This window comes from Chaetomium strumarium (genome assembly GCF_033439665.1).
Source record: "Chaetomium strumarium strain CBS 333.67 chromosome Unknown B0T15scaffold_5, whole genome shotgun sequence".
Taxonomy (NCBI): Eukaryota; Fungi; Ascomycota; class Sordariomycetes; order Sordariales; family Chaetomiaceae; genus Chaetomium; species Chaetomium strumarium.
This window is the reverse complement of record NW_026944433.1, coordinates 2,371,912-2,384,337: the sequence shown is the minus strand read 5'-3', so window position 1 is coordinate 2,384,337 and position 12,426 is coordinate 2,371,912. Positions and strand designations below refer to the sequence as shown.

General features: G+C 57.5%; 5 protein-coding genes across 5 annotated transcripts; 2 read left to right on the top strand and 3 right to left on the bottom strand.

The window, feature by feature from the left end:
• The first annotated feature begins 147 nt into the window (after positions 1–147).
• B0T15DRAFT_558496 (WLM domain-containing protein) lies at positions 148–1,658 on the top strand. Its single transcript, XM_062870472.1, has one exon. It carries the CDS (start codon positions 451–453, stop codon positions 1,564–1,566), a length of 1,116 nt encoding a protein of 371 aa, XP_062720397.1. The 5' UTR covers positions 148–450; the 3' UTR covers positions 1,567–1,658.
• Positions 1,659–2,698: 1,040 nt separating this feature from the next.
• Positions 2,699–5,949, bottom strand: B0T15DRAFT_486168 (uncharacterized protein; the record flags this gene model as incomplete). Its single annotated transcript, XM_062866338.1, has 7 exons — positions 2,699–3,234; positions 3,303–3,525; positions 3,559–4,064; positions 4,095–4,110; positions 4,144–4,255; positions 4,286–4,475; positions 4,623–5,949. The coding sequence occupies 7 exons, from the start codon at positions 5,947–5,949 to the stop codon at positions 2,699–2,701; spliced, it is 2,910 nt and encodes a 969-aa protein (XP_062720396.1).
• Positions 5,950–7,337: 1,388 nt separating this feature from the next.
• B0T15DRAFT_400286 (uncharacterized protein) lies at positions 7,338–8,273 on the bottom strand (the record flags this gene model as incomplete). The annotated part of the gene is made up of 1 exon (XM_062865051.1): positions 7,338–8,273. One exon carries the CDS (start codon positions 8,271–8,273, stop codon positions 7,338–7,340), a length of 936 nt encoding a protein of 311 aa, XP_062720395.1.
• Positions 8,274–8,938: 665 nt separating this feature from the next.
• B0T15DRAFT_248496 (uncharacterized protein) lies at positions 8,939–10,733 on the top strand. Its single transcript, XM_062863138.1, has one exon. It carries the CDS (start codon positions 9,149–9,151, stop codon positions 10,586–10,588), a length of 1,440 nt encoding a protein of 479 aa, XP_062720394.1. The 5' UTR covers positions 8,939–9,148; the 3' UTR covers positions 10,589–10,733.
• Position 10,734: 1 nt separating this feature from the next.
• Positions 10,735–12,240, bottom strand: B0T15DRAFT_248497 (Calcipressin-domain-containing protein). Its single transcript, XM_062863139.1, has one exon. The coding sequence runs from the start codon at positions 12,025–12,027 to the stop codon at positions 11,176–11,178; it is 852 nt and encodes a 283-aa protein (XP_062720393.1). The 5' UTR covers positions 12,028–12,240; the 3' UTR covers positions 10,735–11,175.
• Positions 12,241–12,426: the final 186 nt, after the last annotated feature.

The window sequence follows — 12,426 nt, the reverse complement described above, 5'->3', positions numbered from 1 at the left end:
AATGCCGCCAAGCATGAGCCACGACAAAGGTAATTACACCAAAAATATGGCAGCAACACCAGTTACAACGATGGAAGCTTGGAGAGCGACATGGATGACAAAGCATGTCTTACAAACTGGCTTCTGGATTGGCGTCGAACATTCTCCTGTCGGAGGCGACTGAGAACGTGAGCCTTAGAAACAATTCTCAGTTCTCAACTAGGTACTTTCAACATACAATCTACATATCACCATCTGATCTTGAATCTCATTCCTTGTCATCCCAGTTCATTTGTTCTCGAGAGTGGCAGTCGCTGCCTCAGTCCACCTGCACCGTCGAGTGAATGACGTGATTGAACGACAAGTGAGGCGCTCATCACAACTCATCGCAAGTCAATCGGATAGCCCTTTTCTGCAGCCCTCATTCATTCACCTGTGACACATTCTCTCTACACATCACGTCACTTGCTCATGTTGGATATGGCGGAGCCATCACCGAACGATACCCGGATAGACTCACTCAATCCCTCAGACGACGATGAGTCGTCGCCCGTCGAGATCACACTCAAATTCCCTCCGGAGAAGCACAGCCAGAAATGGGTCTTCTCTTCTTCCGACACCTTTGAGCACCTAATCCTCTCCCTTTCCCTCGAGTTTCCATCCTACGACTGGTCCAAGGCGAAAGCCCTCCTCGAGAAGCGCCAACCAGGCCTCAAATCGCTATACACCCCCTCCGACGACGCGCATATCCCCCTCTCAACCCTCCATGACACCACCCTCCGGCTGCTCGCCCCGCAGACCTCAGCCCTGTCCTCCCTCCAGCACCAGCGGGACGCCGCGACAAGCTGGCAAGCGAAACGGGCCCTCGCGCGCGCGCGCTACGCACGGCTACCCGCCGCACAGCGCGCCACGGCCGACGACCTGAACTACACCTTCCACACCCTCCGCCCTTTACCCCACCTGCCTAACTCGGCCCGTAGCATGGCCTTCCTCGAGCGGCTCAAGGCGGACCCGGGCATCCGCGCGACGATGCGCAAGCACCGCTTCAGCGTCGGCCTGCTGACCGAGATGGACCCGCTCAGCCACACGGCGGCGTCGCACGAGGGGGTCACGCGCATCCTGGGCTTGAACCGCAACAAGGGCGAGGTGATCGAGCTGCGGCTGCGCACGGACGCGTACGACGGCTGGCGCGACTACCGCGTCATCCGCAAGACGCTGTGCCACGAGCTGGCGCACAACGTGCACAGCGAGCACGACGCCAAGTTCTGGGCGCTGTGCAAGGAGATCGAGCGCGAGGTGGAGAGGGCCGATTGGAAGCACGGTGGCCGGACGGTGGGGGAGGAAGAGTACGCGCCGGAAAGGGAAGGGGGGCAAGACGAAGGGGAGGGGGAGGAGGAGGGAATGGTCATGGACCATGGCGGGTGGGAAGGGGGCACGTATGTTCTTGGTGGAGGGGCCAATACGGAGGGGTTGAGCGAGAGGGAGATCAGAGCGAGGGCGGCAGAGGCGAGGTGGTCGAATCTGGAGAGGGCGACGAGGCAGAGTGGTGATGGGAAGGGGGAGTCTGCGCAGGAGAAGAGGGGCTAAGGGGGGTGATGGTTAGGCGCTTGGAGTTATTATCTATAGGGTCATATATCTAGGTTCTAGAACTGGGACTGCGAAGGGATCATGATCTTGACTCAATATCACATAATATTTTGATACGTAGGTCAAATTTTTTCCGGTGTTGCAACTGGTGCTAGCAGCGGTTCCGACTGCTGTTCAGCAATGGGATGGACGCTCAGGCTCGGAAGTATGCTACCCCCAACACGCACCCAGAAACCAACAACCTTACCTCTTACACCCGCAGCATGTGTCCAGGCGCCCACGCACGGGAGCATCCGCTCAGGAGATAGGTTCCCTCGACATGACCGTGTTCAACCAGACAATCATAAAGTGCCGAACAGCTAGGGACTCCCGGGACTAGTCTGCGAGGAGGCGCGTAAGCGCTCACTCTACTCCTACCAGTACCTCAACACCAACGTCCAACAATCGCCATCACGAGCAACATCACACCGATCTGCAGCGGACACCGGCACCATCAAAAATGGAAATCAAGGTTGATCACCTCTATTCGGCCCATCCAGTCCATCCACTCCGCTAATGGTATCGCTATCAGTAATTGCAAGCTAGATCGGACGCCACCCCCCCGAGCCTCTAGCATCTAAACCTCCGTTTCCTTTGCCTTTCCCCCTTCCCCACAACCGCCATGTCGATCAAGCGCCCCGCCATCCAACGAATGAATCCCAAAGCGACTCGAAGCCTCCCCAGAGAGCCGAAACTGTTAAACTGACACAGTCGCGGGGATGCGGAAAGAGGAAGGAAGGAAAAAACCATGCGAGATGGAAATGCGATTAGGCATATGCGCGCGCGGAAAGCGAGCCAAAATTATCCTCCGGCCCAGAAAACAGAGAACGCCCGGCGCCTTACTCCCCTATGGCAGTGGCTGGATGCCGATATCGACTTCCCCTTCCGGATATCTGATAGAAAAGCAGGGCCGTTCCCTGTATAGCCTAGCGGTTGATAATAATAGAAGACTAGAGGTAAGGAAAAGAAATGATAAAAAAGTAAGAGGTTCAAGAAGAGGGAAAGGTTTCTAGCGCCGCGAGAAGTTAAGTAATTTGGTACAAAGAAAACGGAAAGGCAAGAATCAGGGTGTAGTCCACCACTGATAAAGGTATCACATGCTCTGCGGCTCTTCGCAAACGACCCCGCCGCCACTACCCAAGCTACCGCCCTCGCTCGACCGCCTCGTCGTACTCGGCGACCCATCGTCGGCTGTACTAGGCCGCCGCTCCTTGGCCAGAGCATCCTTCTCCTCCTCGGTGAGCCGCAGCCTCAGCTTCTCGTCTAGCATCGAGACTAACCGCTCGCTGTACTGATCTAGCAGCCCACTTAGTAGCGACTCGCTCAGCTCCTGGGCGCTGCCACCACCGCCGCCGCCGCCATCCCGACCCCTGTCTTTAGGACTCCTGCTGCTAGCGGCAGCGGCGTTTGTCCGACTCCTAATCGCCCTCTCCCCGAGTGCGGCCGCCGTCAACCGGAGTTCCGCATCCAGCTGCGCGAGCACATCGCTGCTGATCGTGTCGGTTGACGACAACTTCTTCCTATACGCGCGCAGCTGCCGGCACGTCTGCTCCGTGGCCATGCTGAGGCTTCCAAAGCCGTAGCCGCCGCCGCCGCTACCACTGCCGCGGGGGTGGTTGGAGTTTGACGCTTTGCGGGCCTTGATGCTCGAGGACGGGGTGGAGCCAAGGGCGGGGAGGGACGGTCTCCTATACAACTTGGAGCGGGTCTTGGGGCTTGAGGGTGGCGGGCTGTCGTCAGAGCCCCCGAGGAGTCGCGGCGGGTGGGCGTGTAGTTCATGGCGGCGCTGGCGCTAGTAGGGCTCGTCTGCTGTTTATCGGCGGTGGGAGTTCGTAAGGAAGAGAAAGGGAGGTGGAATTTGGAGGTCAGGCGCGAAGCGCGGGGTGAACGGCGTCCGGTGGTTGTGGTTGGCGACGGGCGCTGGAATTCCGCCAATTCAGCTTTAGAAAGGACTCTCCTCAAAGGGGGTCTGGTCGAAGTTGACTGCGGTGGTGCTTTTTCCGGTGAGGGATCACGGCTTCTTGACCCCCCCGCAGAATCCTGGAAATCCAGGGCCCAGATCATGATGGTCCCGTCTTCTCCCGCACTGACGACCTTGCGTCCCGTCTCTTCATTGTCGATGAAGATGACGCCGTTGATGGCTTCGGTATGGCCCCACTCCCGATCCATGAAACATCCCGACTGCGTATCATAGATTCTCACAGACTTGTCTGTATTCGAAATGCCGAGGAGGAACGCAAGGCCGTCAGGGCCAAGCTCGCCATAAGTTAGAGACTCGAGGACGACGGAGTCGAGCCCCGCTTCGTCGTTGCACTTGAAAGACGTCGAGAGCCGCCCGCTGCCAAAGTCGAACTGACATACAGAGCGATCCAGCAGCGACACAAAGATGGTCTTGAGGTCGGGCGTGACCGTCATTGACGACGGAGACGCCCTCAGCGAAATGTGTCTGGAGGGAATGGCTGCCACGACATCGGGCTGCCCCTCCTTACTCACCAAATCATGTATCTGGAGCGTTCGGTCGAGGGAACAGGTCAGGACCTTGTCCTCTGTAGGTATGAGAACCTGCACCACTTTGGCGCTGAACTCGAGTGTTTGGAAGTGTTCAAATACTCCAGTGGATGGGCGGTGGAACAACTGAACCGTCCGGTCCCTGCCGCAGGAAGCCACAACAAATCGCGACTTGCCCTCATGGACTGTGATGTCTTGGCAGTTGGAAGCATGTACCTTCGACTCCAGCAGACACTCTCCGCTGGACACCTCGACGATCCGGAGAACACCAAGCTTGTCTCCAGCAACGAAGAGGCTCGCATCGTTCGAGGCTCTCGCCGTAACGACCTGGTTGACGGGTTCGGCTTCAGTACCACCCGTTTCTATTTGCTCGATTGGGATGTCAAAGGACGACTTTATCATGCCGTCCATATCCCAGAGGGTCACTTTCCCGGGCCCCGACCATGTGAAGAAACTGGCCCCGTATTTATTTGATGCGGACAACCGTTGTATCCCAACGATGGGTTCACCGAGGCCTGGAATGGGAATGTAAGAGCCGCCCCCTCTCGCGCAGCTCGGCATCTGGTCAGCACTCCAGATACCGATCGATCGCTTGCTGTCGATTGTCACGAGATTCTCTGCCAAGAATCCCATAGCTATAAGACCGGTAGCTGTCTGTGAGGTGTGAACAGGGATCTCGGGCTTGCCAGTCAATATGGTGTCAAGGGAAATGATAGCGAAATAGTCTTCTTTCCCACCAATGTAGACGTTGTCTCCTCGCCGGGATATGCAGGTGATGCTGAACCCGAGATCCAAAGCCTTCGTTAGCTTCATCTGCTTGTTGGCATCGTCTAGAAGACACACACTCCCTGTCTCGGTGCAGATGATGGCTCTGTCCTCGGATATAGGAAGAGCACAGGAGAACGTGGCGTCCAGCATCGAACCCAGAAGGATGTTCCTGCCCGGCAAAGGTTTCTGTGCTTGTACCGGCGCGACAGGAACTGGTCCATCGCTGGGGAACTTCTGCTTCGCGCCAGAGATCTCCGGTCCGTCGTCCACCCTCCAGACCTTCACATGCCGCACACCAAGCGTGAGCAGATTACTCCCCATCCACACCATCCCCTTGACAAACGAAGTGCACTTGTTCTGCTGGAACAACTTCACTGCACCCGTCCGGGAATCGACTCTCCAGAGATAGAGGAACCCGTCGTTTGCGGCACCTAATGATGCGAGGAATTTCGTATCTGGCGACCACGCCACGGCGTTGACACCGAATGTATGTTCGCTGATTGATACGAGGGGGGTGTCGGAGGAAGCATCCTGTAGGTTGAAAATGAGAACTCGCGGGGCGTACCCCGTTTCGCCCACTGCTAGGTACCGTCCATCTCGGCTGAGGGCAAGGCAAGTCGCGGCCTTGATCCGCTCACGGCTCGTCCAGGTCTTGGATGTGGGTGAGTCTGGCCAGTCCGAGGAGGCAAAGAGCGATTCCCTCGGAGACGCAGCAGACCTATTCCTGCTGTCGTTGGCTTTCGGCGTTGAGTTCGCGGTCGAGGATGTGTTGGTGACCGGTGAGATGGAGAGGGAGGGGACCGCTGTTGGTCTGGCCCGGTAGAAGCGTTGTGAGTACTCCCCGCCCGAGACATCTACCACAACAACGGCGCCGCCGGCAATGTATGCGAAAGACGAGTGGACGGTATCGAATCCGGTGGGCGAGCTGCAGGTGGTGCCTATCACGCGCTGGAGAGATAGGCAGCTCTCTTGGGGGTTGCGGGGTCGAACGGAAGACCGCGAAGGCCGCGCGAGGAACGGAGAATTAGATGGTGTAAGCTTAGTCCGGTTTGAGGGAGTGGCTGCCATCGCTCTTCGCCATGTGCTGTTAGGACGGGCTAGGATGGCAATCGAACCGGAGAGGGAGACGCTCGACGAAGGCGTAGGAACATCCGCAGTAAGAACTGTCGGTGTATGCAACAGCGGGATGCAGAAAGGAGTGCGGTGAATGGAAGAAGTATGTCCGATATGCGTGTGTGCCTAACGAGCGTGCCGTCCAAAAAGAGTGAAGACGGGATAGGTGAGGTCGTTTGCAAGCTGAAAGCTATAGGTGCGCAAATAGAGACGGGTCAGAAGGCACACCTCGCACCAAACAGTAACACCGCACCGCACAATGATCGATGCAGAACGTGAAATCGAGGCTTACAGTGACATGAAGACGTGCAGCGAGACAAAGTCAATTGTCTCGGAGCCGAAGTCAACTAGAGCCAAGGTGAGGCGGACGGCATTTGCTTGACGTCGTCATGGACACCGGCGGGTCTGGTGGTGGAGGAAAAACAGCGACGCTGCGATCTTCAGCAAGCCACATCCCAATCCTCTGGTTGAGAATGCGCATCGAAATGTTGTGGCAGGGGAGAGCATCATTTCACGACAGGGGAGCAAATAGCTATGGCTCGTGCTCCTGTGCTGCCCATTTGTGGCCCCTGTGTGCGGCTATTGCTTTTTTGGGCTGCACGTCACTGTGCTCGCCAATCACAGCCGCGCACTTAGTTCTACCCCACCCCTGATCATGTCCAGGAAGAGCGACGCCCACTTTTGATGTTTACTTCAACCGGGAATTCCTGAAGGGAGCTCGAGTCCAGCACAAGATCCGTAACACAGCATGATGAAACTGTAACACCCAGGCAAGATAAATTCCGTCCAAGCGAGCGCTGACATGCTACTCTCCGGAGCTCATTCCATAACACCGTCATCGGCCGGCAGCCTCTTCGACGACCGCGTGATGGAGCCTCAAGGTTGCATTAGCGCGGGCCCTCTCCTATCTGGCGCATCAGCCATTGGCCGCCGAGTCCCCGTCGAGTCTCTCGGGTATTAGCACAGACCATCTCAGATACCTACAGTAGGCTCGAGCTAGGGAATCTGCTCCCAGATCTCGTCCAACATGGTCCCAAACGAACATCACAGCAGTTGATATATAGTGTCGATGAGGGGCTAGCTCGTTCAGCCGCCTTCGCACAGCATTGCGTCAGCAACCGATGACCATGCAGTAATCACACAGCTCAAATGACACGGGGCTGTTTCAGTGAGGTCCAATATCGTCGAGCCCATACTCGTACAGTTGTATTCTGAGACATAACGAACGGCGGATTTTCAGCGTGGCGTGTTGCTGCTACATAGATAAGATCAGAGTCTGCAAGATCTGTCAACCTCCTCCTCATATCTTCCAAGCAGATGCGGTCACTCCGGGTCACTCCGGGTCACTCCGTCAAGCCTTTTGCAAGCCTGCGCTGCGCCTCGGCACGAGCTGCTGGGTCCTTGTGATTCGGCCCTCTTGGCCGGTTCCAGATGGGATCACGGACGATGCCCTCGGCGCGCCACTTCCTGGGTGGCTTCTTGCCCAACGCAGCCCAGTGCGTCCAGACCTTTTTGCCTCTGTTGAACCATCTTTCCTGGCGTCTCAGCTCCTCCTCGGGGTCCGGTGTCCACTTTGACTTGAGGATCCTACGGATCGCCTCGGGCGACACCTCGAATTTCTTTGCCAACACCTCGGTCGTGTATTCTTCGGGGAACTGCTGGTGCAGCATCCGGATGCCGATCAGAGCGTCGGGCGACAGCTTCTTCCGCGGACTCCAGCCCTCTGGGAATTTTTTCTTTAGGGCTTCCTTCTGGATCATCCAGGGCTCCTTCTCTTTCGGTCGGTCGTCGCCATCATATTCAACCCCCAGCCCGCCCTGGAATCTTCTCTGGTCTTTCAATTCTCTCTTTGCCCTTTTGCTCAGCTTCTTGGTTTCAGCTTCGGCAGCCTTCTCCTTTTGCACCCCGGAGCCCGCTGTGGGTGCATGATGGCCTTGCGATTCGGTGTCGCCGGAGCGGCCGGGTGCAGGTTCAGAGGAGCGAGGAGTCGTGTCTGTCACTGTTGTGTCTTTGTGCTTGTCTGCTCGTTCCAATTGCCCTTCGCCAGCCTCAGCTACTGCTGCTGGGCTACTTCGAACGCATGATGATGTATGTAACGCTCGAGATCCGGTTGCAAATGTGGAGGTGGGCGTTCGGTGGTAGAGACGGCTTCGTTGACTATACCGAGCCTGTGCCTGGTACTCAGCCAGGCGCGATGGTGCGGCGCGAAGAGGTAAATGGACTTGTGCGATGCTCTTGACAAAAATCCTAAGAGCAGCCGTTCGGCAAGCACAATCCATTGTTCGGGTGATGAGGCAGGTACGTGCGATCTGGCCGGTAACAAAAGGAAGTCGTACCGACCTGAACGGGACTGCAGTGTTCATCAAGTCCGCTCGCCTCAAAAATTTCCCTCCGAGTTGGCCCCCCGGCTCCCTGCATCTGGGCTGGGTGGGACCGGACGGCAAGTGGGGCACGGGACTTCCTGATCTCGGGGCGTGGTTGGTGAGCATGGGTCCCGGGCCGCATCTAGCAGTTTCCCATATCCTCCCAAGCCGGCGGTAAATGAAGCACATGGTTACGGGGAGTCCATCGGAAGTGAGATGTTACACACCCTCATCCTTCGAGCGGACATTGTCAACAACAGATCCATGGACCTCCAAGGGGTACCGGCCTCTGAAACGCTTAACTTCAATCATCGTCAAATGTTTGGCCTGCCGACTTATAAGTTATAGTCTCGCCTATACCCCTTTCTGACCATGACACCAGCTTTGTTCTGCATGCCGAATTTGGCTTATCGGAGTGATACCCCCATATGGACCAGGGTGTGGTTGAGCTTCCGGAGATTCGGTTACCGGTATAATAGTGCCCTGCCATGTGGCAATGGACGTCATGGCGGGAAACTGGGAAGAACGAACCGGATGCGGGGCTGGGACGAACAATGTAGTTGTCCGGGCATTGCATTTTCACTACAAGTTCCAGGTTGCCATGAGGGAGCCCATCTGGCAATGTCCATATCGAATTCATCTAGATGCTCGAGGCATCTCGGTCTCGTCCCCTTGATATCCACCCGTCCGCCAGGTACGACGAAGCTTTACCTCGATACCAGAAAGCACACTTCTAGCTTCAACACCCCTGGATTTGTACTGTCAGACACCGTGAAAGTAGCTGCACCACAATGACATCTCCTAGGCCGGAAAACGGCAGTCGAGTGAGAGCCTGGGACTATGACTTCAAGTGGACGCCAACACATTGCACAGCCGCGGAACTGCGGCCCCTGGTATTCTCCTACGACGAGCTTGCCACCAGATGCCTCGACCGTTTTGATCACTTACTAGGTCCATCTGCGCGAGCGAAGAGCAAGACTGGTAAAGAGGGAGCTGCCAATGCATGTGCCCATAGTGGATTTCCAGACTTGTACGAGCTCCTCAGGACGCGCGCCCCAGAAGATGACACCCTCCAGGAGCTCTGGGACCAGGTCAACACTGTCCCTTACTGGGTCGACTGGGATCAGATAGAGCGCGGCCAGAGAGTTTTCTACCGCTACGCGGGACCGTCCGTAGTCGGGCTCATCTTCCAGTCCCTTCTCGGCGGGCTGGCGTCCGCGCGCATCGTCGAAACACTCACCCGCACAGGGGGCTTCGGCGTGTGCGTCGCGCGCCGGCGGCTGCTGGAAACCTCGCAGCACATCCTCGACGTGACCGACTCTCTCCCTTCCATCCAGCCCGGCGGCAAGGGCTTCGCCTCCTCGATCCGCGTGCGCTTCCTGCACGCCTCGGTCCGGCGGCGCATCCTGGCCCTCGCGCGGGAACGGCCAACGTACTACTCGATCCCCTCCCACGGCATCCCCATCAACGACCTCGACAGCATCGGCACCATCCTGGCCTTCTCCGCCGCCCAAATCTGGATCGCCTTCCCGCGCCAGGGCATCTTCCTGACTGCCGCAGAAATCGAAGATTACCTCGCCCTCTGGCGGTACGTCGCCTACCTGCTCGGCGTGCCCCCCACCCCCTATCTATCCTCCCCCGACGCGGCCCGCACAATGATGGAATCGCTCATCTTCTCCGAACTTGACCCTTCTCCAGCCTCCCAGGTGCTGGCGAACAACATGCTGCAGTCCATGGCGCACCAACCGCCGCTGTACCCCTCGGCCGCCTTCCTCCGCGCCGAGGCGCATTGGCTGAACGGGCACGCCCTAGCCGACGCGCTGGCCGTGCCGCGCCCGGGCGTCTGGCAGACGCTGCTGGTGGCCGGGCAGTGTCTTGTCTTCATGGCCGTGTGCTACACTCGGAGGAGCGTGCGGCGTTGGGACGAGGCGGGCATCGCAAGGGCGCGCAGGGTGTTGAGGAGTCTTGTGGTGAAGGAGGGGATTGCTGCCTATGGGGGAGGAGGGGAGGCGATGCATGAGCTGAAGTATGTCCCTTCGCTCGACAGGATCATCACTGCTGCTGCGGTGGGGGAGAAGCGGGGTGATCAGAGGGCTGGGGGGAGAGTGACGATGGGGGATGGGGTGGAGTTGCGGAATCTGAAGGCGGTGTTAGTTGCGTGCGTGGTTGTGGGCTGGGTTGTGGGGCTCGGGGTTAGAGGTGTGTTGGGTATGTTACAGAAACTGCGGTGATCCCTTCGGATTGCCTGGTTCCGGTTGTTCGAGATCCTGTTGCGGCGAGGGGTCCGGCAGTTACATTGTGTAGATCTGAAGGGGCAGGAAGGTGTAACGTTGGTGACGACAGACCTACTTGCCATTTGCGAATACACTGGAAACACTAGATGGGAGGGCTCCGGAGCTCTTCTGTTTCTTCTTAGATTTGCTGTCTCACGACACAATGCTATCACATAAAACGCCAGAGCGAATGAACTGAACGCGCTCACCACTCTTCTACCCATCCGACATCGAGCTAGAGCTACTGTTCTCTGTGTAATCCCACTTGTGCATGCAACATGACCATGCTTTTTTACCCATGACCTCCAACGCTGCCGTAGAATATAAGTAATACCGTTTGCGACGGCTCCCCTATCGCACATGCACAAGCACCCAACGCCAACTGCCGTTCTCCATGAGCCCCAAACCGATCCCGTGATGTCTTGTGTAACAACCAACATGTGCCGATAGCCAGATTAATGCAGAGAATGACCAAACAGCGAGAGAAAAAGGGCAGTGGGAAAAGAAAAGAGTAATAGAATGTAATTTCCGCTTCAGTTCCGCCTTCAGGCATCGTGCATCAACTCGACCGGCGGGCGCGCCGTATGCGCCATGATCGGCTTCGGTGGCGCAACCGGAGACATCTCTTCCGGCTCATCCGTCATGTCGTCGATAATGACACACGGCAGGTTCGGGCTGGCTCCTGAACCGGGAGTCGGCTGGAAGACCAGCGTCGAGCTACGACTCCGCCCCTTGCCACTACCACTCTCAGCTGGCGATACGGGGGAGCCCATCGTCATGCCGTCGTTGCTCTGGTTCTGGTGATGCCTCAGCTTCGCCAGTGCTTCGGCCAGATCATCCGCGTGCACCATCTTGTTGGGCGCGTCCTCCATCTTTTGTTCCCACCCGTGCGGCGGGCTCGGCGGCGGCGAGATGAAGAAGAGCTTGCCTGCGTCAGGCAGCGCGAGGTGGGTGTCCGCCAGTGTGGTCAGGGGTGTCGGCTGGCCGAAGTACACGCGGCACCGATCGCCCATGACGGCTTCGCCGTCCCAGACCTGGCGCACTGCGATGGCGTCGGCGTCGCTGTAGAAGGACACGACAATGCGGTTGAGCGACTTCAATGGGGAGAAGGCGTGGATACGGGCTGTTTGAGAGATGAGGTCGCGGATGGTCTGGAGATTGTCTGGGCGGAAGATGTCGCGGGATTGAAGGTTGGTGAAGATCAGTGTGTTGCATGGCGGCGTTGGCTTGACAAGCGGGGGGAGGTTGGTGAGGTCGAGGGTGAGCGTGGATTTGCGAGACCGGGTGCTGCTGCCGGTTGATGAGCGTGAGGGGGAGGATGGCCGCAGTTCTGGTGTTGATAGTTGTGACTCCTGAGGGGCTGCCCGGAGTGGGAGTTCGCGGTGTAGATGCTCCATCTTGACGTCGGTATTGTTGACGCTGTAGAGTGCAATTGAAGTTGTAGCAGGTCCCTCTTGATAACTCTGCCTGTACGATGGTGATATTTGCGGAGTGTTCCCTTGTCGTCCTAGGCTAGCTGGATGTTGGCCCCCGCAGAGAAAATCGGTAGGTAGCACAAGCTGGGTATTCAGAGATGTAGTGTAAATCAACTAATGCGGATGGGAGGCGGGTGCCAGCGGGATGTTAAATGCGAGGTTGAAGACCCCCATGTAGTGTGATGCACTCTGCAGGCGCAATGGATCAATCATTGTCCACGATTACAGCGCCCCTCCCGGTTGGGCGATCACATGGAGGCCGTTTGCGAAGCCCACAAATGCCGCCGTCAGGATGCCCAGTTGCATGGCTTAGCGCTGCCA

Excerpts from the sequence above, each read along its gene's own strand:
- B0T15DRAFT_248496 (XM_062863138.1), top strand. The coding sequence starts at position 9,149 with ATGACATCTCCTAGGCCGGAAAACGGCAGTCGAGTGAGAGCCTGGGAC.
- B0T15DRAFT_248497 (XM_062863139.1), bottom strand. The coding sequence starts at position 12,027 with ATGGAGCATCTACACCGCGAACTCCCACTCCGGGCAGCCCCTCAGGAG.
- B0T15DRAFT_558496 (XM_062870472.1), top strand. The coding sequence starts at position 451 with ATGTTGGATATGGCGGAGCCATCACCGAACGATACCCGGATAGACTCA.